The 25039-nt window shown below is 42.8% G+C and overlaps 1 protein-coding gene across 2 annotated transcripts in view; it reads right to left on the bottom strand.

The window, feature by feature from the left end:
- The window catches only part of tmem117 (transmembrane protein 117), a 117669-nt gene that overhangs the window by 31626 nt on the left and 61004 nt on the right, over positions 1-25039 (bottom strand). For both annotated transcript variants that reach the window (XM_080437791.1, XM_080437790.1), the window contains exon 4: positions 2285-2384. In XM_080437791.1, the coding sequence (XP_080293917.1) occupies positions 2285-2384 (100 nt within the window). The remainder of the gene's footprint in view (positions 1-2284; positions 2385-25039) is intronic.

The raw sequence follows: 25039 nt of genomic DNA, 5'->3' as shown, positions 1-25039 counted from the left end.
AAGCAAAGAATTGTGTTTAAAAAACATTTTTTGCTTTTTATAAAGAAAAATATTCAAAAATGTGCACACATTTTCATGATTTTTCAAAAATAGCAGATCTACAAGCTCATAGCGTGGCACTCGGTGTCGCGCTATGAGCTTGTATATCTGCTATTTTTCAACAGCCAAAGTAGAAAATATGGTTAAAGTGGTTAAAATTATTGTGACGCTTTTATTAACTCATTTTACTGGGGACCCCCTAGCTGGTACCACCCAAGGACCCCTGGGGGTCCCCGGGGCCCACTTTGAGAACCAATGCTCTGTCTGGAATATTATTGGGCAGCAGGGGCATGGAATCAGTTTGGGAGTGCTACTTGTATTATTCTGGGCTGTGTTATTTATAAGAGTTATGAGGTGATACAGCGTTATAGCTTTAGGTTCAAGGTTCGTTTATTGTTACATCTTGTGTATGGGTATAATAAGAGTACAATAATGTTTTTATCCTGCAGTTCCATCTGTCAGCGTCGGTGTCCTTGGCATTGTTTAATATACAGGTAGCCTCTGACCTCAGACAGACTGTGGAGGGCATACTGATACGCTGCCACTTTTTTTACGCCCCTTATGTCTAACCTCGTGTACACACCTGCTGTCTTTTATGCTATGTGTACAGTATATAGTATGTACATACATATCTCAGATTTTTCTTTTGACCTGTTTCCTATCTTGTGTTGTTTCTCCTTGCTCTCCCTTTCTTTGCTAGAAACTGCGAACGATGGAGCTTGCACAAAAACAAATTTCACCCACTTTCTTTGCACCTGTAAACCTGTGGTGTGACGAAAAAATTGGGCTTGACCCCCCCCCCCACCCCAGTATCTGTACAGTCGCTTATATAACTCTGATTAAATCACTCCTAAGCTGCCTAAACATAGAGATGTGTTCATGACTCCTTTATTAATTAAGAAGGAATTGCAGGCTGAAGCATATGGGAAGTCACTGTTGAAGTACAACCCATCTGCTTATTAGAACATCATGTTGTCTTTTATTTTGTTTTGGGGGGGGGGCTTTTGTGCCTTTATTTGATAGGACAGTAGGCTGAAAGGAAATGGGGAGAGAGAGATGGGGAGTGACATGCAGCAAAGGCCGACGGGATCGGGAGTCGAACCCGCAACGCACTGTCAGGCTACATTGAGCCTAGGTGCCTGGACTGCTACACCAGCGGTCCAGGTCATCATATTGTCTTGTGTGCCTGTTCCTATCCCATCTCTATGTGCTTCATAAACTTCAGAATGTGTATGATCTTGTTCAACTGAATAGCTATAGCCACCACCTCACTGGGGCAATGGTTCTCAAAGTGGGGTCCAGAACCTCATTCACTTGAATGGAGCGTTAGTTTTTCTGCAGCCGGCAGGAAGGGAAATAGTGACATCTGCTGGGCCGTTAATGAGAACTGCAGGGGAAACGGCTCTTCCGTATTGAACTAATGAAAAAAAAACGGATGCTTGCCGCCCGATCACAACAGAGGTCTACTTACAAGAGTAAAGAAAGCGTGAAGGGCCTCCTGTCTGGGATCACTTTAAATGAAGTGTTTTTTTGTGTGTTTTTCTTCATTCTAGTTGGACTGGGGGAAATTGGGAGCACTGAAAAAACAAATCTGCTTGTTACACCCAGGTGTCCTATTTACCCTGGGATCAATACCATTTTCGGGTTTCTGATCCGGTCAGGCGGCCGGAACCCGCACAAGCCTGTGCATCACCCCAAAATAATTCCCTGCGATCAAGGGCATTTACATTTTCGGGCCTACCCAATAAAACCCTTGATGCGCCGTAGTTTTGTTTGTAGAAATAGTTTGTTTGGTATATCCATCCTTTATTCCAAATCGTAGCGACTGGCGAGACTAAACTACTGTAGTAGTTATACTCGAGTTAGCATTTAAATTCTAACAGGGGGACCAAAACAAAGCGGTGCCGAAAAGCCAGAACCCACCACACCCGGAACCACAGGGTTTTTTTCCATCTTTTTTTTCAGTAGGCGTGGCCTAGAGCAGATCACATGGCCATTTAATAACAAATACCAGGCTTTCCTCCGAGATGGAAAGTCTGGTAATGCGAGGTTAGTCCTATTAGAGGTGGACTTTGCATTTAGACTTGAAGGTAAACGCAACCTGGCTACAAATAATTACTGATGATGACTTATGATAATACCATGCAATGTCTTGTTCGAGTGTCCTCCCATATCTGTGATCACCTGACAGACAGTTTGGAGGGTGGTGGGGACGGGGTCAGCTATATAACCGTAGAAGTCTCACCATCCAAGCAGTGACGAAGTCTCCCATCCACGTCCCCACTGCAGCGATTTTCATGAAACTCTCATTCCTGATTCCCATGTACTCTGTCACCATGTGGGGCCTGAGAGAGAGAGAGAGAGAGAGAGAGACACAGAGAGAGAGAAAGAAAGAGAGAGTTGATGAGGGCGGCGAAGGCAGTGAACGGCAGTGAGTTAAGGAGGTGGAGAGAGAGGTCAGTGGAGGGAAGAGAGAAAGCGATCACCACTGCTCAGTGTCATGATGCTAGCTGTCAGAGTCAATCAATATCACAGTGTGTGTGTGAAAACACTGTGTGATGGCTCCACCTGCCAAGAAGCCCTGAGGGCTGTAAACAATTTACATCGCTGCCGTGGCATCCGCGCAGCGACAAACTCGCTCTCATTTGGTTCTCATCTGTCTTCCTAATGTCTGGTAAATTATCCATTTATTTGGCAAATTTGCTCCCCGTGTCAAGGTGATTTGTAATCGGCATTGCCAAAACAATGAGACTGTCTTCCCTCGCAAACGCGAGGGAGTTGGCAGAGCCTCTGGTTATAGCAGAAGCACATGCGGCAGTGCTAAGCGAAAACGTGCCCCCCGACTAAAAGCACATGTCATTACGGAGATACAAACGATCGCGCTTCGCTTGTAGTGTTTGATAAAAAATGACATGCATTCTTCGGAGTCCCAGTTATGTCTGGATCTCCTCGGGAGTGGATGGAGATGAGAGGGTTTTAGTTTCAGGATGCAGGCCCCCGCTTTGTACACGCGCGCACACACGCACGCACGCACGCACGCAGGCACACGCACACAGGCATACCAGTACATCTCTCCAGTCTCTCCAGGTATTAACACAGTAGAGAGGAGGCAAAAGTGGGTCAGTTGCCTCCTCTACGGGACTGGGAGCCTGGGAGAACAAAGGGGCCTGTTTGATCTCTTGGCAGCACAACGTCTTTAGATGTTGAGCGGAGCAGGTGGAGCGCTCATCCTACCCCGTACACCCCCCCCCCTCCTCCCCTCCTCCATCCAGGTCACACTCTCATGAATATAATAGATGCGATGGTTAAGCGTGCTGGCTGCACTCTCAAGAGGGTCGCATTTGAAGTCAACGGTATAACCATTCGTCTTTGTTTTCCTCTGGTCGTTTTCTAGCCCTTCTAGCCAAACGGTTTCCTATTGGCACTAACGGGACGGTGTGAAAAATTCATGCCCATGTTGATGCCAATTTGGACTGTCTGCTTTTTCTGCTTTTTTTTCAAAGATTTATTTTTGGGCTTTACTGATAGTGAAGTGAAGTGTGTTAAGACAGGAAACGGGGAAATGGAGATGGGGAATGACACGCAGCAAAGGCCGTCGGGAACGGGACTCGAACCCGCGACATGCTGTCAGGCTTCATTGTAGCCTAGGTGCCTCCGTCGGCTCCTGTGTTTTACTATGTATTTTTGGTGAGACATGCTATTTTCAACGGTGTATAACAAGTGAACGGGAGGTCGCAATGACATTATATTTACCCTCCATGATTAGCAACCATCAGGGGATCGATCATACTAGAGAATAAGATAAATATTCGGTGGTTCTTGAAAGATATTAAGTCAGAATGCTTAAAAATGCTGGCAGAAGCTACAGCCTGTTTTAGAAAACCCCTGGCAGTGATTTTTGCCTTGATCTGTTTGTGGTATGCATTGCGAGGTCTACTCTATTAGGTCTACCCTATTAGGCTACTCACTCACTAGGATTGTTATCGTTACATATTATATACGAGTACATTAGAGTAGAAACTCTTTTGGTTTTGGTTCCTTGAGGTTGAAGATTGCTTCAAAGATTGCTTGCAAGATTACTTCAAAAACAAAGAAGTAACAAAGAATAGCAGCAATAGTAACAAAGAGAATAACACATCGGTCTTAGTGTAGTGCCCCAGACATGACCCGGGCCACAAAAACTCTGCCAATAGGGCTCAGCTCTATTGGCATGGTTGGTTGTGCGTTGTGCGTTGCCGAGTGGGAGAGTGGAGTTCGATCCCAGCTCGGGTCTAAACCACTACATCAGCAGATTCAGCACAGAGTATGTTCACTGGTCATACATCGGTCACAGCTATGCTTTGAGGGGCTTGCTTGAAGCTGTGTCCATGGTTCCATACTTCTAAATGTTATCCATATGTGTAGGTGTGCAGTGTACAGCAAGCATGTGTGCATAAATATCTGTTTACGCGTGCGTGCGTGCGTGCGTGCGTGCGTGTTGACCTTTTATTTATTCAGGGAAGACCGTTGAGAGCGAGCTCTCTTTTTCAAGGACGCCCTGAGTACAACATGATCACAACAAAAACTATAACATTTTAAATAAAGTAGAGCAATAGAACAAACATTATTTTGGGGGGTCATGGCCTGAAAAGGTTGAGAACCACTGCCCTAAATGTCTGTATAGAGACCAATTGTTCCATTTGACTGGGGCATAAAAGATGAAAGCAGTCTTTCCTTGTTTGTGTAAAACACCCCGGACAGTTTTTAAGTTGCTTGATTCAGTGTTTAGATGTTTGATATTCATTTTATCAGACATTCCTATACAAACCCATTGTAACTTCAAACTCCATTTTAGCCATGTTAGATTCATCGGAAACACCCGTCCTTGGTTCTGGTGACTGATATTGTCCTTCTAATACGTGAGGAGACCGTGTTTTAATTAAATACAATAACAAAAATGTATAAAATAAATGAAAATCGAAAAATCACAGCCCCTCACGTATTAGGAGGGCAGGATGAGTCACCAGAACCAAGGACGGGTGTTTTTGATTAATCTAACATAGTTTGAAGTTATAATGGGTTTGGGGACGTGTCTGATAAAATGAATATCAAATATCTAAATACTGAATAAAGCCACTTAAAAACTGTCTGGGTTCACAAAAGCCTGAGTCGATGATAACATTATCCAATTTCTTTTTTTTTAAAGTGAAATATCCCTTTAAGCTCTGGTCTCATAAACCTACTGCCGGTCACTCTGTGGCTACGAAGCCACAAAGTCTTTGTAAATCAGACCGACAAGACGAGACAGAACCAGCAGAGGATGATCCCTTTCTCCTTGGTTAACAATATCCCGCTGTAATAATAGGTGTTCATCTTTAATTCATGCTAATGGATCCTCATGTTTTTTACATGGGCTTAATAGTTCACAACAGAGGAAACATAATAGATTTTCGAGGACGATCTAGAACACTCTGGATGAGTTAAAAGCAATTTAACCGCACAAAATGCCAACTGCTTTCTTGTGTCTGTGTGCTAGGGCCGGGGGCGATATGACTTAAAATGAATATCAGGATTATGTCAAACTTGTGCCACGATTATGACTAATGACTGATATATGATAAAAAAATATATATTGAGAAAACGGCAGATCTACAAGCTCACAACACGTTGCACGGTGTTGTGAGCTTGTAGATCAGCTATTTTTGTATGCCACCATTGTACAACAAAGTAGAATACAGGGTAAAGTGGTTAATCAATTTAGTTGATTTTTAAAAAAATCTATTCGATTTTTTCAATGTCAATTCCTTGATATAAGGATATTTTTTTTTTAACTTGCTTCTCGATTAAGTCGTTTATTGGTTCTAAATATCGGTTTCTATATATTTCCGGTTAATTGCCCAGCTCTAACTGTGTACTGGAACTGTGTAAAGCGCTCTTCCACATAGTGGAGAGAGGACATTATAGACATTATAAATCATACATCATCAAAGCAGCGTTCATTAAATATCTTCTGACAGGGCTTCATTAACGAAAGCGTAGAGGTAGCGCAGGTGACTTATTGCCATGACTCTGAGCGCCGCAAATAAAAATGGCCTTGATTGGAATGGCGATTTATACGTGCATTAAGTCAGTTAGACATTCAGTGACTTGGCGCAGCTCCAGTTACCAAGGAGATTCCCGCTGGGAGTCGTTTACCCGCAGCAAAAAAAAAAACTCTAATCGATACTTGTGGAGAAAAATGCTGTCTGGCACGACACACTATGCCTTTAAATCGTCGCTGTCGCCGGGCGGAAACCTTGTATGTCCAAAACTGTTACTTTTAAGGAAATAGAAGCCTTAGATCAAGACTATCGTAGATGTATTTGACCGATTTTGACATTTTTATATCTACGAGTCTTAGCGACCACCCCCCAGTGCGCCCTCGAATTTCACCAGTAAAGCCTGTATTTCTGTAAAAAAAATAATATATAAGGTCTGTAGTCTTGTATTAGCAATGTATTAGTCCGTATTTTTTAATAAAGAAGTGTTTTAATCCCGATTCTGTCGGAAGTTCCCTGTATTCTTCAATGGGCGGTAGTGACGGGGCGCATCCGGTGAAAACCGGAATTACACTCAATGTAAACAGGAAGTAAACGAGGGGGACAAAAAGGCGTTCGGCCACAGACGGGATTAAAACACACAAGCTCGCAATGCGTCGCGATGCAATGCGCTGTGAGCTGGTAGATCGGCTACGTTCAGTAATTTTGCGGGGCTCTGTTGTACGACAAAGTAGGGCATTAATTTATGGAAGTACATAAAAAGTTGAAACACGGAGATACCAGGTTTCTGTCCGACAGCAACGAAATCCAACAAACAACCCGCAGCCACCAGTTCAACCCTTTACCTCCAGACATGTCTAATTGGGCAAATGTGTTTATCCCTTGTTTTAAAAGGGGGTATATAGGTTTGGAGTTGGGTTTTTTGCCTTTTTCTCTGCGGAGCAACTATGATGAGTTTGGGGACTCTTTGCTCTGCATGATCAGAGGCAGTATACTATGACTTATTCATGCTGGCTTTGAAAATGTAATGGCCTTTGGAGCTGTATGACCTAATGAGAGAATCCAGAAGCGGTGCAACGCGCGCCGGTACAGTAGCAGCACCATGAATAATCTGACCCAAAATGGCTCCCGTGGCTCGAGCGCCGGCTGAGCTCCTCCGCGGCGACCCGGCCCAGCACGGATGCCAGCAGCGCCGGCCCGTGTGCCGTGCCAGCTCGGACAACCCTCCGCGGAGAACGTTATCGGGGTTATGCACGCTCGGACAGTCATAAAAATTTCAAGCCGCTCTCTTTCAATGACCTTCAAAGTCTTGTTCTGTCAAATTCACTGAATGAAATTAGGTTGGGTTATTTTTTTGCCAGACCCAAGGGGTCGGGCTTACATGAGGCTTTGTATCTGTTTTCTCCATACATGGGCATGGTCACTTTGTCCCCCGGCCCCAGCCAAAAAAGTCTGTCCTCCTTTCGTCCCCTTTCGTCACGAACTATTCATGACATCATTATTATGTCACAAGCATGTAATTAAGTAAAGCTGTTACATACTAGGACTTCATTCTGGGTCTGGCAGAACCAGGTCTCCTGGTCTTGTTTTAGAGCCTGGACTTTCACATTGGGTTGATGTTAACCGGCGTACGATTTTTGATCTGACGAAGCAAGTGAAGATCAAAACATTCATACATGGGGCGGCCATAGCTGAGTGGTTAGTGAGCCCGCCTAGGGAGCCAGAGGCCCTGGTTGCCCCAGGTACGATTCCAGGCCACGCCAGCATATGTGTCGATGAAATGAAATTTGTCCCTGAGCAAGACTCTTAACCCCTAATTGCTCACAGGCCCTCATTGGAAACAAGCCCGCAAAATGTCCTGTTAAAAGGAATTATCCTTATCCTTTCGTAGACAACTGAATTAACCCATTCAATCCGGGAACGCATCTGTGTCATTTTAGATTTCTTTGGCTATTCAAACATAGCAGATATACAAGCTCATCATGAGCTTTTATTTTTTTTTATGTTGAAAATGTGTGCAAATCTTTGAATATAATGTTTTAAAACGAACATTTGTAACTCAAATCTTTGCTTCTGGGGGTCCCTGGAACAAAACATTTTGAGCCGGGGGTCCACGGCCAAATGCATATCTAAAACTGAGCTTGTATATCTGCAATTTTTTGAATAGCCAAAGAAATCTTAAAATGACACGGATGCGTTCCCGGTCTTAATGGATTAAATGGAAAAACAAAACAATGCAGATGTGCTATCGTTTTTATAGATATAAAAAGATATTTTTTGGGGCTTTTATGCCTTTATTTGGACAGGACAGTAGGCTGACCGGAAATGGGGAGAGAGATGGGGGGGTGACACACAGCAAAGTTCGTCGGGAACGGAACGGGAGTCGAACCCGCGACACGCTGTCATGCTGGATCACCAGTTTATGTGGTATGCGCCTGGACCGCTAGGCCAGCGGACGCCCCCGCCCCCGTGCTATTGTTTTCTGTTGTCGTTTCTATGCAATAGAACAGCGATTGCCAACCTGACAAAGTGGACCAGATGGGTGGACCGCAAACGCTTTTCGAGATGTTCAAGATGTTCCTCATGCTCCAGATATCCCAACGGAATAGACGTTTACATCAATCAGTGCGAGAGCCATCCTCTAGTCTGTACTTGACCTCTCGATTCAATAATTCACACTGCGTGGAGATTGCCAATTAATCCTTTTTTGCAATGTCACACGTTGCTATATGAATCGAGCACTACACACGATACCCAGTCATCCATTTTTAAAATGGCTTAAAGCACAATTTTATTTGATCAAAGTAACAAACTTTGATGTGGTTTCAGGGCACGTGGGAGTTGCTGTTAATTAGGATTCTAACACAGTGTGCTGAGCGAGATTTCTCTTTGCCTGGTTAGTCATCGACTACCTCCAAGCCACAGTTGGAGCTGGGCGATTTTTGATTGATTGAATTTTATTTTATTAGACAGAGTAAACAGAGGTACAGTAAGACATTTAGGCTAAAAGGATAACGCAAAAAAGTCCTGGTGACTTGTTTACATTGTGGTCCTAATAATAGAAATAATAATAATAGTCTTTATCGTCCCCAAAGGGATATTTGTCTTCACAGTCTGTGAAGCACATAACCACATAACCATATAGCACAAAACAACATATCACACGACACAACACCAAGACAATACATGAGGTCCCCACTACACACAGAAAACCGGCGAGGCAGTTTGTTTAAAGGGATAGTTCACCCAAAAAAATGACTTTCTTTCCATCGATTAGTCACCCGATGGAGACTTGAATTCATGGATATTCTTTTGTTTTTGTCTCCTCCTTGTTTGGACTAAAAGATATCCATGAATTCAAGTCTCCATGGGGTGACTAATTGATTGAAAAAATGTCATTTTGGGGGTGAACTATCCCTTTAATGCCGCAATGGCTAAGGGAACAAAACTCCTGCTAAAACTAACCTTTTCCCACTTCAAGGTTCTGTATCTTCGGCCAGATGGCATGAGTTGGAAGTAGCGATAGAGGGGGATGATCAGTGTCATTTGTTATTGTAAGTGCTAAGAGTGTGATGGCCTTATTGTTCATCAGAAAGTGTGGGTGTGGGAAGTACTGTATGTAAACGGATATACTGATTAGATCGCTATCATGATATGAGACTAGAAACCGCATGGGATTTTGGTTAACGTAATATTGTGATGTACTGTAGCTTAGATGTTGACGTGTCCTGGTCTTAAAGGCTGCATCTCTTGCAGGCTGCAGGTCTTAACTTAAAGGTTTAATGACATTCACTTTTACACCACATTCAAAGTCTTTGTCCTGGTCCTTCAAAAGTGTACAAAAAGTTTTAAGTGAAAATTCCATTCCAGTGATCCATGGCAGGTGTTTTTCTCTCACATTTCTAAAGCCTTTTCAACTGCAATGAAAAAAGAAATCTTTGCCTGCGGGTGTCGCTGGTGAGGGATTTTGCCTGTCAATCATCGCCTCTGCTCCGCCCCCCCCCAAAGGAAAGGATAGGGGAGGGGAGGGGCGAGGAGGAGAGTGGGCGGGATTAATCGACTGTGACCTCACTGTCGAAGGGCCAAGCTCAGATTACTTTTCAGCCTAATTATTCAGAAAACCCCAGACCACAGAAAATCCACTGAATGTTCTAAGTTCAGGTTTTTGGGGTGTAATTGAGGTCATAAAACCCCAAATAAAACATTGAAAATAAAAAAAGTGAAAATGAATGTCATGATATCTTTAAGACTGTTGCAGCCGAGTCAAATGGACGAATGCCTCTACTTCTCAATGTTTTCTTGCGTGTAATGTCAACATGCATAAATTAACATACATATCGCAAAAGCAATACTGAGTTCTTGTTGTCCTAGTCTAGTCTTCTTTGTCTTGTCTTTCCCTTGTCTCTTTCTTTTCTCTACTACAGACTGCGCCCCGAGCCAATGTAATAATAACTGGATGGGGGGGCGCACTACAAATCCCGAACCTAATGAATATAGATAGGTAGATAAAATGTATTTCAGACACACTAGGTCCATATAAAAACCGAGATAGAAAACGGACAGAAAACAACACAGAGATAGCATGAGTACCAGACTGATTTCACTCCATAAAGCCCAGATCAGTTAAAATATTTTTTCTTCAAGTCAAGTCATATAGTCATCACAATATTCAACAATGTTATCGCACATCGCATGTTTTCCTAATATCATGCAGCCCTGTTGTAATTCTCTTCTGAAAGCACATGTTCGATATATCAAGGTATTCCCTGAAAGAAAATGTTTGATTCTGCCAATACTATATCGCCCCATCCCTACTAGCACCTTTTCATCTCTTGACCGTCCACTCCACACCGACGTATTCGCTTTCATACTCTTGCTTTTATCGTTTGTTTGCCCTGTTAAGACAGCTAGTGATTTAGTGGCGGCGGGCCCTCCGGGATGACCTCTCCTGCCCTTTAAAGGCCAGTTTCATTATATTTGGGGTCCTTGGCCGCCTTCCCTGCGCATTGAGATGCATTGGCTGTCTCCCCTCCGGCCGCTACACAGCCTAACAACGTATTTACAGTACGTGGCGCTGAGCAGCGGTAGTTACCACAGGGCATAAAGCTGTCACCATGAGCCCACTGCGCTATCACTACACCGTCTCCCCAGGCAACTAAAAAACTCTGTCTCAATTCTTTGGCCCCGGTTGCAGAAACAATAACCCCAGCGGCAGTGGTGGAAAAAGTACTCAAATGTTTTACTTAAGTAAAAGTATCAATACTGCAATTTAGAAGTGCTCTGTTACAAGTAAAAGTCCGGAATTCAAAATTTACTTGAGTAAAAGTACAAAAGTATTGGTATCAAAATGTACTTAAAGTACCAAAAGTAAAAGTACTCGTAATGCAGAATTTACAAGAAATAGCTGAAAAAGTATAAGTACTCAAATGTTTGAAAATAACAGATCTACAAGTAAAAATATCAATACTGCAATGTAGAAATACTGTGTTACAAGTAAAAGTACCAGAATTAAAAGTTCTAAATATTTTAGTAATGTTTAGTAATTTAGTAATGTTTGAAAATAGCAGATCTACTGCTTGTAGATCGGCTATTTTCAAATAGCTCTCTCTCTCTTTCAAATTGAACTAGGTATAAAACAGCGCTAAAGTGGTTAATGTATGTTTTATAATGTAATATATTTACATATCTGTAAAGTAACTAGTAACTAAAGTTTTCAATAATTGTAGTGGAGTAAAAGTACAATATTTGCCTCTGAGATGTGGAGTAGAAGTAAAAGTATAGACAAATGGAAATACTCCGGTACAGTAAAAGTACCTCAACATTGTACTTAGTTACTTGTTCCTGGAAGATGTAGGCTACTCTGATTGTTTTCTTAAGTAAAAGTAGCAATACCACAATGGAGAAATACTTTGTTCACAAGTAAAACGTCCTGTATTCAAAATTGTACTTGAGTAAAAGGCACCTACATACTTAAAGGGATAGTTCACCCAAAAAAATTACTTATTTAATTTCTATCAATTACACACCCCATGAAGCCAAACAATTTGATGACCGGCGGGAAGATGCTAATGTCTCCGGTAGGAGACTCAAAATCAAATTATTGGCTTATTAGGAATGCGAAAGAAAAAAAAAAAAATCCCCATGAATTCAATTCTCCATGGGGTGTGTAATCGATAGGAAAAAAAGTCATTTTGTGGGGGGAACTATCCCTTTAAAGTACCAAAAGTAATAGTACTTATTTTACAAGATTTCTTTTTTGTTCGTTCTTTTTTTCGAAAATAGCAGATCTACCAGCTCACAACGCGTTGCAGATCAGCTATTTTTGAATAGACTGAGTATAAAATTATTTGGCTTATTTGGTTAATGTATGTTTTGTAATAATAATCTAAACTAATTGTGTAACTTAATGCTGTTTTCAAATAATTGTAGTAACAAGTTGCCTCAGTTTGCCTCTGAGGTGTACTGGAGTAGAAGTATAAAGTATAAAAAATGGAAATACTCAAATAAAGTAAAAGTAACTACTACAGTACTTGAGTAAATCGTGTCTGCCAGGTGGAAACCTCATATGTCCCAAACTGTTACTTTTCAGGATTAAAATTCAAAAGCATCAAAAGTAGCAGATCCGCAAGCTTGAAACGCGGCGCTTTTGTGTGACGCTGTAGTATGATGAGTAGGGCGTTAATTTACGGGGGGAAAAATATATATATATATGAGATAATAGGTTTCTGCCCGACAGCAACGAAATGTACTTAGTTAACTTTCCACCATTCAATGTATTGAACTGACTGAGTTTGTGGGGCTCTTATCAGTGCCCTGGCTCATGAGTGGGACAGACTTTAGCAGTCAGGCTGACTGTGTCCCAGACAGTACTGTATCAACCCCCCATCCCCCCCGCCATTAGTTTTCCATTATAACAATGGGCTTCAAAATGAAGTCTCCTTCTCCAAACACCACATAAATCCGCCTGTCCATTTGCATTGTCACGCATAAACAGCTACATAACACAGACGTGCACGCATCCACACACACACACACAAACAAACAAACAAACAAACAAACAAACAAACAAACAAACAAACAAACAAACAAACAAACAAACAAACAAACAACACACATATACAGACACATACAGACACACACACACACACATGAATAGTCAACACCCTTATGAGTTGATTTACACGCGCACACACACACATACTGTACACACACACACAAATACAAATAAACACAAAAGACTTGAGTCTATTCTCATGCACACACACACGCACGCGTGCGCGCGCACGCACACACACACACACACAGGCGCACGCACACACCATAATTCGAGAGAGGAGGTAATAAAAATGATTGCTCCCTTAAATATTAAAATGGTTGGAATGCTGATTAAAAAGTTTTTGTATTCTTGGCGACAAAATTTGTTCTGCACTGTGTGGTATTTATAAATGCCTAAAATAGTTTCACTAATCAGCTTTGTAATGGAAAATTGGTTGCAGAACAACAGCAATCAAAATGTATGCAAGCCGGCGCGCACGACGCTATGCTTCAAGACAATGCTTTTCAAATACTGAACACATTAATTGCCTGATGGGAAATATAATGAAACGAGGTGGTGAGAACGAGCAGCAAATTGACTCACACTCACACACAAACATGTTTGTATTGGTATACTTGTGAGGACTTTTTACCGTTTATTTTGCCCATTTTTATCCATAACCCTAAAGCCAGAAATAGTGGACATAACCTCACAAGCTGTGAGCTTGTAGATCCGCTATTTTCGGTGTGCGACACCAGCCAACTACAGTAAGTATACCTGAACTCTAAATGTCTAATCCTAACCCTAATCCCAATTTGAATATTTTCTTTTTTTTAACAATAAAACAATATGTTTTTGAACAACAAAACAACCTTTCTCTTGTGAGGACCAGGAACATGGTCCTCAAGATGTCTATTTGTCAAATTCTACCACAAGTATAGTAACACACACACACACACACACACACACACACACACACACACACACACACACACACACACACACACATTTTAACAATGTATTTATGTCCACACAAAAGGAAATGTGTACAATAGGGCATTAACAGAATAATCGAATATTCGAATATTCGACTATCAAACCACTATTCGACCACTGTACATCAAAGTCGATTATTCTATTAAAAAAAATTTTTTTTTTTTTTTTTTTTTTTTTTTCAGTGTCTTTTCTACAGCAGACACGCAGCTGTGAGCTCTGGTGTGACGTCAACTCGCATTCCTTGAGTCGAGTCGTCAATGCCATTAATTTTTTTTTAATCAAATCGACTAATCGAATATTCGAATACTTCGAATGCTAAAAATCACTATTCGTGAATGCCCTAGTGTACAAGGATACAAATATTACGGTGCAGCAAGGTTACATCCACAAAGTCGAGGCATATCATGTCCTCATGATGCAACAAGCATGTCATGTCACCCAGCCCTCCATGGGCACCAGCAGCAGTGTCTCCACATGGTGGCTGACAATCATAGCAGAGACAGCACAACACTCTGCCAGCCCTCCTGCCTCGTTTCTGGGCATCCCAAGTTGTCCAAAGTCCGCGGGCATATGCCAGGCTGGACCACAATGGACCACGATGCCAGGCTGGACTGCCGCCCGGTGTCAAAGCGCTCACCGTATAGCTGCTCCCATGAGCCCGAAAGTCGACCCATTGTTGTTCCCTGTGGTGTAAAGTAACTAAGTACATTTACTCAAGTACTGTACTTAAGTACAATGTTGAGGTACTTTTACTTTACTGGAGTATTTCCAATTGTCTATACTTTTACTTCTACTCCACTACATCTCAGAGCCAAATATTGTACTTTTTACTACACTACAATTATTTGAAAACTTTAGTTACTTTGCAGATATAAATTATTATGTATAATAAAACATACATTAACCACTTTAGCCCTATTTTATACATAGGCTATTTGAAAATAGCAGATCGACGCGTTGTGAGCTTGTAGATCGGCTATTTTCAAACATGTTAGTACTTTTACTTTTGGTACTTTAAGTACATTTTGATACCAATACTTTTGTACTTTTACTCAAGTATATTTTGAATTCCGGACTTTGACTTTTTTATTTTAAATATTTTATCTTAAATTTTTATCCCACGATTTTGTAACCCCATTGTTTACACCCAGTGCCAATTGTCTATGTAATCCTGGGCACTACCTTCCCTCTGCCAACCTAGGCCAGGGCCGAGCTCATGCCTCCTTCAATGCATGAGAGCCAACTGACCTTCTTGTCACCTGACAGGGGAGAGTTTCCCTGGTAGGACGTAGCGCGTGGAAGGAACACGTTATTCCAACCAGTTCCCTTCCCCTCCATCAGGCGCCCCGGCTGGCCAGGGGGAGGCAGTATAGTGACCAGGATTACTGCATGTTTTTGTGAGGGTACCTACCCTGACTTTGACTTATAACAGAGTACTTCTACATTGCAGTATTGATACTTTTTTTAAATTTATTTTACTTCTATAATTTGTATCCCACGATTTTGTAACCCATATTTTTTTTTCACCCAGTGCCAATTGCCTATGTAATCCTGGGCGCTACTCTCCCTCTGCCAGCCTAGGGAGAGCCCAAGCTGAAGCTCATGCCTCCTTCAATGCATGAGGAGCAAGCAGGCCGCTTCTTATCACCCGACAGGGGGGAGGTTCCCTGGTTAGACGTAGCGCGTGGAAGGAACACGTTATTCCAACCAGTTCCTTTCCCCTCCATCAGGCGCCCTGGCTGACCAGGGGGAGGCAGTATAGTGACCAGGATTACTGCATGTTTTTGTGGGGGTATTAACTACCCTAGGAGACACGGGGAGAACATGCAAACTCCACACAGAAAGGCCCTTTCACCAACCCCACCTAGGGTATGGGCACTGATGACGCGGAGGAGAGAACACGCCCCCAGCGCCCACAGCGTCCCCGGCGGGAATTGAACCCAGGACCTTCTAGCTGTGAGGCGACAGCGCTACCGACTGCGCCACCGTGCCCCTAGTATTGATACTTTTACTTAAGTAAAACATTTAAGTACTTTTTCCACCACTGGTTGTTCCGCAGCTCGCGGACACACCGCTAGAAGGCCGCCGGGTCTTTATCCGCCGCCGGGTGGTAGTAACACCGGCGCCTCTCTTCCCGGTAGCTGCTCACGGGAAGGGCCGCCAGGCAGCGGCGGCTGTCGGTATACTCCATCGGTGAGCAGCGCCGCCTTGTATGCAAGCTTGTGATCGTAATGAAAATGAAACACTGTCCCCAGAAGTTGCGAATGCATCTTAAATCTGCACCATACTACATTAACGGTGGTAGTTACAACGCTGGCATTACTAAATCCAGATTTGCGGGAAATTGTGAAAATATTTAGTACTTTTACTTTGGCACTTTAAGTACATTTGATGGCAATACTTTTGTACTTTTACTCAAGCAAAAATTAACACAGGCCTTTTACTTGTAACAGATTTGTACTTTGTGAAAAATCTAGCACTTCTTCCACCACTGCAACAAGTACACACACACACACACACACACACACACACACACACACACACACACACACACACACACACACACACACACACACACACACACACACACACGATCCACCTCCCTTCCCCGCACCACCCTGCCTACACATAAATAAAAATACATCCACAACAAGCATATTAAAATAGACACATTAATGTGCACGCACATGCATGCCCCCTGTAGCACCCGCATCTCTCGGTGACTCCCAGGGGACTCGCACACAGTTGTCAAGGTGACGCCGTTTGCTGTTTACAATTGCCGCTGCCTTGCTCTGCATGAAGCTGACCTGTGAGGGGGAAGCCAGAGCACCCCCCCCACACACACACACACCTTCTTGTCCCAGAAAACAGCAGGACAAGGTGAGCTGAGAGAAAACGCGTGGAATATTCAGAGAGAGACTTAGAAGCAACTTGTGATGATATAAGTCACGACAACGATGCTTCATCATCTTATCGAGCATACATTACATTTTGGAGGTGATTGATTAACCATATGGTTGACAGGAGTCCCTCAGGGCTCTGAACAAGTGTCTTTTCAGTTTTACGTTATTGTATGGTGAAAATAGCCGATCGTCCAGCTTGCGACGCGTTGCAAGCTTGTTTTAAGGTCACAGACCCGCATGATGAATGGGGAAGAATGAATGTTTACGTACATGAGACACAGACAGATACATACTACTGAGTATCTGTATGTGGGTGAGCGAGGCAGGAACATGGAGAGTAGAGAGAGAGAGACAGAGAGAGAGATGCAAGCTAGCTAGTCGTACGATGTAGCAGATCGACTATATTCAGTGTGTGACTCCGTCATGCAATGGAAGTATAAATCCGGGGCGCTCGGGTAGCATTTCGTCTCCGACGGTTGGAAACCTCATATGTCCAAAACCGTTACTTTTCAGGATTCAAATTCAAAAACAGCAAAAGTAGCAGGTCGCCAAGCTCGAAACACGTCGCTTCGCACCGCGTTTCGAGCTTGCGGATCTGCTACTTTTGATGCTTTTGTGTGACGTTGTGGTATGATCAAGTAGGGCATTAATTTACGAAAAAAAACACAAAAAGTTACAATTATGGAGATAAGAGGTTTCTGCTCGACAGCAACGATTTGTTAGAAGTACTCGTCGTCCACCACCACGGAGTCTATAGGGAATAGAATCCACCTTGGTGCATGCGGCTTGATTGAGTGCCTATAGGAACACAATTGGCCGTGTTTCGGAGGAGGGAAGCCGGGCGGAGAGGACCATCTGTGTCACTGCATGTAGTCCTACTATGGGCTGGGGCGTGGGGACGAGTACGATACGATGGGATGTGCTACGTCCTCCCGGTGGGGGCTCCTAACTGACAGGTGAGCTAGTAGTGTACAAAAACAGTGGCGACACAGAAATGTGTTGGGAGGATTCATTGTCATGATGACTAAACTGGGAGAAAAAGCGCAAAGAAATAATTGGCAGGTGAATCACTAGAATACAACAGCAGTGACAACACACAGAAAAGTGTGTGGCGAGGAATTAATTGGCATAACGACTAAATTGGGGAGAAAATTGGGGTAAAAACATAATTGGCTACTCTAAAAAATAAATAAAAGGAGAAAATAATAGTAATTGGCTACTCAAAAAAAGAAGTATAAATCAGGGTTTGTCTCTTTTCAAGGGACTACCCAATAGTCTGAAAAATGTTACATTAGTGTGAGGTTTAGGTTAGGCATAGTTTTTGTGAGGTTACGGTTAAGGTTTATATAGGGTCAGGGTTAGAGTTAGGCTTAGTTATAATGCGTGCAGTCGGACCAACAGTACTTCGGAACAACGGGCCGTCTGACTAATGCCACGGCCCCCTCCTCAAAACTGTATGAGATGTCTCCATTTATCGCTGTTCAAATGACACACAAGCGACAATTTAGCAAAAACAAAACGACAACAAATAAACATCATTCACGGTGCTCACTCTGAGCACCGTGAAATCACGGCGTTATGCGGCGGATCGCAGAACCCTCTGGTCATGGTTAGATAGGCCCAGCTAAGAGGCAGCAGGGAATCCCATCTCAGGCTGCGCACCGCAGGGGGGAACCTAAATACCACAACATACTATTTATTGTGCCTTTTTAACCCATTCAATCCGGGAACGCATCTGTGTCATTTTTAGATTTCTTTGGCTATTCAAAAATATATTTTTTTTTATTGTGAAAATGTATGCAAATCTTTGAATATATGTATATTTTTTAAAGCGAACATTTTCAACTCAAATCTTAAAAAAAGATTGAAAAAAAATAAAAACAGTTTTAAAAAAAAAAATATTTAGCTATAATAACATCAGTGGTTCTCAAACTTTTTCATGTCAAGGACCCCCAAAATGACATGTATTTGGCCACGGACCCCCATCTCAAAATGTTTTTTTTCCAGGGACCCCTCAGAAGCAAAGATTTTAGTAACAAATGTTTGCTTTGAATATATATATTCAAAGATTTGCACACATTTTCACCATTTTTCAAAAATAGCAGATCTACAAGCTGCCGCGCTATGAGCTTGTATATCTGCTATTTTTGAATAGCCAAATAAATCTAAAATGACACAGATGCTTTCCCGGTCTTAAAGGGTTAAATCCTCTAGCATTACAACAGCTCAGTGCCAAAGAGACAAGCTTCCAGGCGGCTGAAAGGAACCAGAATGCCTTTTTGCTCTACAGGGGGATTGTGGTGTAAGGAGAGACAATGCTCTTATGGATGGCGCCGTAATCCAGATCAGTGTAGCGTGTGAATTCATACATAAAACGGCCACACTGTTCCTTCCCCCATGGCTCTGCACCCTGTCCTCTTCATAGACACTCCCTCATCATCATCATCATCATCATACCACTCTCCCTCTGGCTCTTTCTCAATTTACAATTTAGGCATTTAGCAGACACTCTTAATCCAGAGCGATTTACAGTTAACAAGGTAAACACGAGGTAATACATCAAATGCATAGAAATAGTAATCTAGGATCATATGGGTAAACCAAGGCAACACATTCTCACAGCTGCCTCGGTGGTTAACCTGCTAGCAGCACTTGGCTTGTAACTGCAATCCACCGTGATCGAATCCCACCATGAGTACGACTTATTTGTTATTTTTCTCTCGCCGCATTGTTTTTGTGAGGTTATAGGATTAAGGTTAGGTTTAGGTATATTTTTGTGAGGCTAGAGTTAGGGTTTGGGTTAGATTTAGGCATAGTTTTGTCAACATGCAACGTCGCCATGGCGTCCGCCATGTCAAAACTTGACTTTCAGGGCGTCCCTTCATGTCAAAACTTGACTTTCAGGGCGTCCCGTCATGTCAAAACTTGACTTTCAGGGCATCCCGTCATGTCAAAACTTGACTTTCAGGGCGTCCCGTCATGTCAAAACTTGACTTTCAGGGCTACTGACAGAGCGGCAAAATGTGACGCCTTGGGAGTGAGAGCGGGTTGACCAAGAACCTATCATCAGTCTAAATTATATCAAAAAATGTATTTCTCCAAATGTTCTCCAACGTGTTCCTCTGTCCCAAAGATTCCCCCATAGGTGGGCTTTGAGGATATTGCAAGTGGGCCCCCAAATAATTGGCAAAACACCAATATTTAAATGATAATAATTATAACAAATCAATTTAAAAAAGACATTACCTCTTTTTCTTTAAGACCTTGAAAAGCGTGTTTTCATTGTGATACAGATAAATGGCATCGCTATCACAATACTAACTTAAAGTATACAACGTTAGTTCATGTTGACCCAAGCCGGAACAAAATAAACATGCTCTGAAAATGCACACGGCCCACCTCGTCTGACCGCTTAAGTGGTCAGATGGGTGAGCCGCGAACGCTTTCCATATTTCCAAGCGGGCCCTGATCCAGAAAAGGTTGAAAACCGCTGCTTCTCCAGCATCCCTCCTTCCCCTCCAGGATGAAAAGGACAAAAGAGGCGTCCTTCATCCTCCGTGCACCACGTCACTGGCCCCTATCCCAGCACAGCTCCGCTACGTGCTTCCCTGAATGCCAACCAACCCCCCCAACCCCCCCCCCCACACACACACACACACACACACACACACTAACCCAACACGCACTACACACCTCCTCTCTCCTAAATTAGGCATGATTAATGTGTGTGCCACGCATTGGGCCGTCTTAATTAAATAACCATCTAATTAGGGGCTGATTTCTGCCGTATAAGATGTCGGGGATGGGATTTGCGTCTGTGACAGAAATTGTCGGAGTAGACCGTGCCGTCAAACTACCCCCGGGCGGGCGGGCAGGCGGGCGGGCGGGCGGGCGGGCGGGCGGTCACACTCCTCCGGGTTCACACAAACAGACAGTCCTTAATCTGACAGTTGCATTAAAATGCAAATAGGCCCAGATGTGTGGAGGGACTGTGGTAACAAGTGTGGATTACCTCTCCTCCTCCCCCCAGGGGAGCCCACCACCACGGAGGGGCCTTCCTTCTCTCCCCTAGATGGCCGATAAGCCCATAGTTGGAAGCTGGCTGATAGCTGTTGACCCGGGGGCGGTTTGTTTCAATATTGGCTCATGCTCACTGTCACAGATACACGTATGCAGTGATATCGAACGCTGTCGGGCAGAAACCTTGTATGTCCCAGAAGCTTTACCTTTCAGCAGTGGTGGAACAAGTACTCACATTTTTTACTTAAGTAAAAGTATCAATTATTATGTAATAAAATGTATTAAAGTCTTCTGAATATGGCAGATCTACAAGCTCACAACGCGTCGCATCGCTTGTAGATCGGCTATTTTCAAAGTTTAAATAGGGCTGAGGTGGTTAATGTATGTTTTATAATAATTCAAATCTACAAAGTAACTAGTAACTATAAAGTTTTCAAATAATTATAGTGGAGTAAAAGTACAATATTTGCCTCTGAGATGTAGTGGAGTAGAAGTAAACGTATTGAAAATTTGAAATACTACAAAAACATACATACAAATTGTACTTATAAGTACAGTACTTGAGTAAATGTACTTAGTTACTTTCCACCACTGCCTTTCAGGAAATGTAAAAAAAAAGAACCTGTGTTCCAATGGATCCAATGTAGCTATTAATTAGTCACAAGCTCTTGATAACACTTTTCATTGGTTCAATATTTACAGTATAAAACACGATGTTGTTTCCGATGAAGTACGGAAACAATTTACTAAAAAGTAGAAATATGGAGATACAAGGTTTCTGCCCGACAGCAATGGATATAGTCCTGACAATCTCTGTCGAGTCGAGAGATAACGCGACTGAAAGAATCAATTTCTCTATGACTAATCGTGAAAACAATAATCTAGAAATGGAACATGATGTTACCCCGCCTACCGATGATGTTTTTTTTTACAGGGCCACTGCTGTCGTGACCGGATAAGGAATGGCTTAGTTTATCTGACTTGCACACGGATGTATCGCTAGCTATAATTAAATCACGCTCAGTGCGGTCTGAAAGGTCAGGCAGAATGGAAGCATATCAATGAGGGCAGCATGGAGCATACGGCAGCAGGTCAGAGGGACAACGGGGAGACAGACATCATGCCCTCCCCCACCCTTGACGCATGCACGCACGCACACACACACACACACACACACACACACACACACACACACACACACACACACACACACACACACACACACACACACACACACACACACACACACACACACAACGCTACAGTACCGCCACTGACAAACGCATGCACAGATGTTGAGAAAACAAAGCAATGTGAGACAGGAACAAAATTCATGGCAGGGTTCACAGCAGTGTTGATTTTTTCGTCGACTAAAACTGTGACGAAACATGTACGTCGACTACCTTTTTTCACTGACAAACTAAATAAAAACTAAGCTATGATGACTAAAACTAAACATATTGACAAGACTAGACTAAAATGTTAGTAAGGGACGAGTGGAGAAGAGATCCAGTAGAACTAAAAGACAAGTCATTTTATGTTTGGTTGCGCTCGGGTGTTGCGTTCTGAAAATAGCAGATCTACAAGCTCACAACGCGTCGACGCGTTGTGAGCTTGTAGATCGGCTATTTTCACCATGCAACCAAGTGTAAAATCAGCCATTACGACGCCATCAAGGCCCGCCAAAATATATTTTAGTCGACTAAATCAACTGTACATTTAGTCATTTGGAATTTGATTCAAAAGACTATGACTAAAACTGACTAATACTGAATTAAAATGTGCTGTCAAAATCAACACTAGTTCACAGGTCAGCCCCACCAAGGTTATTAGACTGTATTTGGAATACAACATGTATTTTGAAAACAACAACACTAGTTAACTGAAATAAGAACTAAAAACGAGGCTTGAACCAACAGAAACTGTATTGTTGTGTGTTTACAAAACTAACTAAAACAAACAGAAATGAGAGAAAATGACCTTCATCTCTGTCTTTGCCAATTTCTTTTACATAAGCCTAGTATTTTGGTTGCATATGCCAGAATCTGGCACAGCTCAAAACATTGGCTGCGCCAGATTTCGGAACGTGAATCTCGCTTTACTCCGCCATATCACGATAAAACTAAAACAAATGCCAAAAATATTACAACTAAAACCAAGCCGTTTAAAAATGAACTATATATAGCATACTTGCTTTAAAAACTAATTACAACTAAAAGGAAGGGAAAAAAAGACACTAATGAAAACGCTGAACTAAAATAACCTTGCAGCCAAACGGAAACCTCTCTCCTGTAAGTGTTCCATCTCAACTGGAAGTCGCTCTCAGGGGCCCCATGCTGTATTTACTCAAAGCTGTCATTATGCCCGGCTCAGACCATGCCAAAACACCTAGCTTTTAAAAAGCCTTTGCCATAATGACACCTCTCACTGGACCGTCCTTTCGGTCCAGATGGGAGGGAGAAGAAAAAAGGAAGAAAATGGCATTCATTCTCACACCCAGGGGTTAGATATATGGAAACAAAGAGTTTCAACAAATTTATACTTTCCCTTTTGTGTTGTGTGGAACTACAACAGTAGTTCACAGTGGGGGGTGAAAAGCAGCAGGGGGTGGAGAGTGGAGGGAGGGGGGGGAAGGGGGGGTGTACAGAAAGGGTGTGGACACGGATCAAAGGACTTTTTCACCGCATCGTCAGTGCTGGAGCACTTTCTATTATCCATCCCTAAAGCCTGATTTATCCCTTAGTTGTGCGCACCAAACAATACCTGATCTACAAGCGTTCAACGTGTCACGATGCCACACGTTGTGAGCTTGTAGATCAGCAATCTTTTGGTGTTTGACACATTCTCTCCCTCCCTCGCTTCCTTGCCTTCTGTCACTGCTTCATCCGTTGCTGTCCCACTCCCAGCCCCGGAGCCACCATCCTTCCAAAGCACTAATTTATGAAAACAACAAGCAAGACCTGCAAGCTCACAAAGGCGTCACGGATGCAGCAACGCCCTTTGTGAGCTTGTAGGTCTGCTATTTTCGGCGTGCGAGACACCGTCATGCGACGGAGCATACATTATTAAACTTGAGGCTTTGTGAGGAGGAAGGGGGCGGGGGGGGGGGGGGGGGGGGGGGGGTCTGTCCCGGCAGAGTGTGAACACTGCTCTTACACGTCGGGGTCTCTGACAGAGACGTAAACACTAATGGTTTTTGGCAGGACCCGGGTCCCGCAGCGGCCATGCGTACTGGAGCACAGAGGAAGGGGGGAAAAAAACACACAGAGTAAGGGAGGGGATGGATGGATGGGATGGGGGGGGGTTTGGGAGGGGAAAGGGGCAACATCTGCAAAGATCAAGTGGATTGGCGCTGGTTAGAGGCTATATCGGCCCACTCGCTTTATACAACAGCGCCATCTGTCTTTGTGAGGGGAGCCTTACAGCAGAAGATAACTGAAGACAAGGCGTTTTGTCTTTTTCTTGAATTATGCCTGTTGGATTGTTTTCACTGTTTGTTATGAATGCTGCATGTTGCATCTGGAGAACAACTACTTGAGTAAAAGTAGAAAAGTATTGGTATCAAAATGTAATTAAAGTACCAAAGGTAAAAGTTCTAAAATGTTTGAAAATAGCAGATCTACAAGCTCACAACGCGTCGCAATGCGACGCGTTGTGAGCTTGTAGATCGGCTATTTTCAAATAGCCTAGGTATAAAATAGGGCTAAAATGGTTAATGAAGACAACATGGATTATGGTTGGAGGCGTTCTGTCTTTTTCTTCAGGAATTACGCCTGTTGGATTGTTTTCACAGTTTGTTATGAATGCTGCATGTTGCATCTGGGAGAACAACTACAGATGGCTAGATGTAGGAGAATGGATATGACTTTAATTGTAATTTCTGATTAATCACTTTGATTTATTCCATTATTTTCTTTGTGATTATTCTATCGACTACTTTTTCAATGAATTGAATAAACGAGAAGGATATTTTTCTTAAATAATTATATATCAACAAATTGACAAACCACTTCCGCATAATCTCATAC

Source organism: Gymnoscopelus braueri (assembly GCF_963280865.1).
Source record: "Gymnoscopelus braueri genome assembly, chromosome: 9".
Classification (NCBI taxonomy): Eukaryota; Metazoa; Chordata; class Actinopteri; order Myctophiformes; family Myctophidae; genus Gymnoscopelus; species Gymnoscopelus braueri.
Note: the sequence above shows the minus strand (reverse complement) of the source record. Positions and strands in the feature narration are given on the sequence as shown.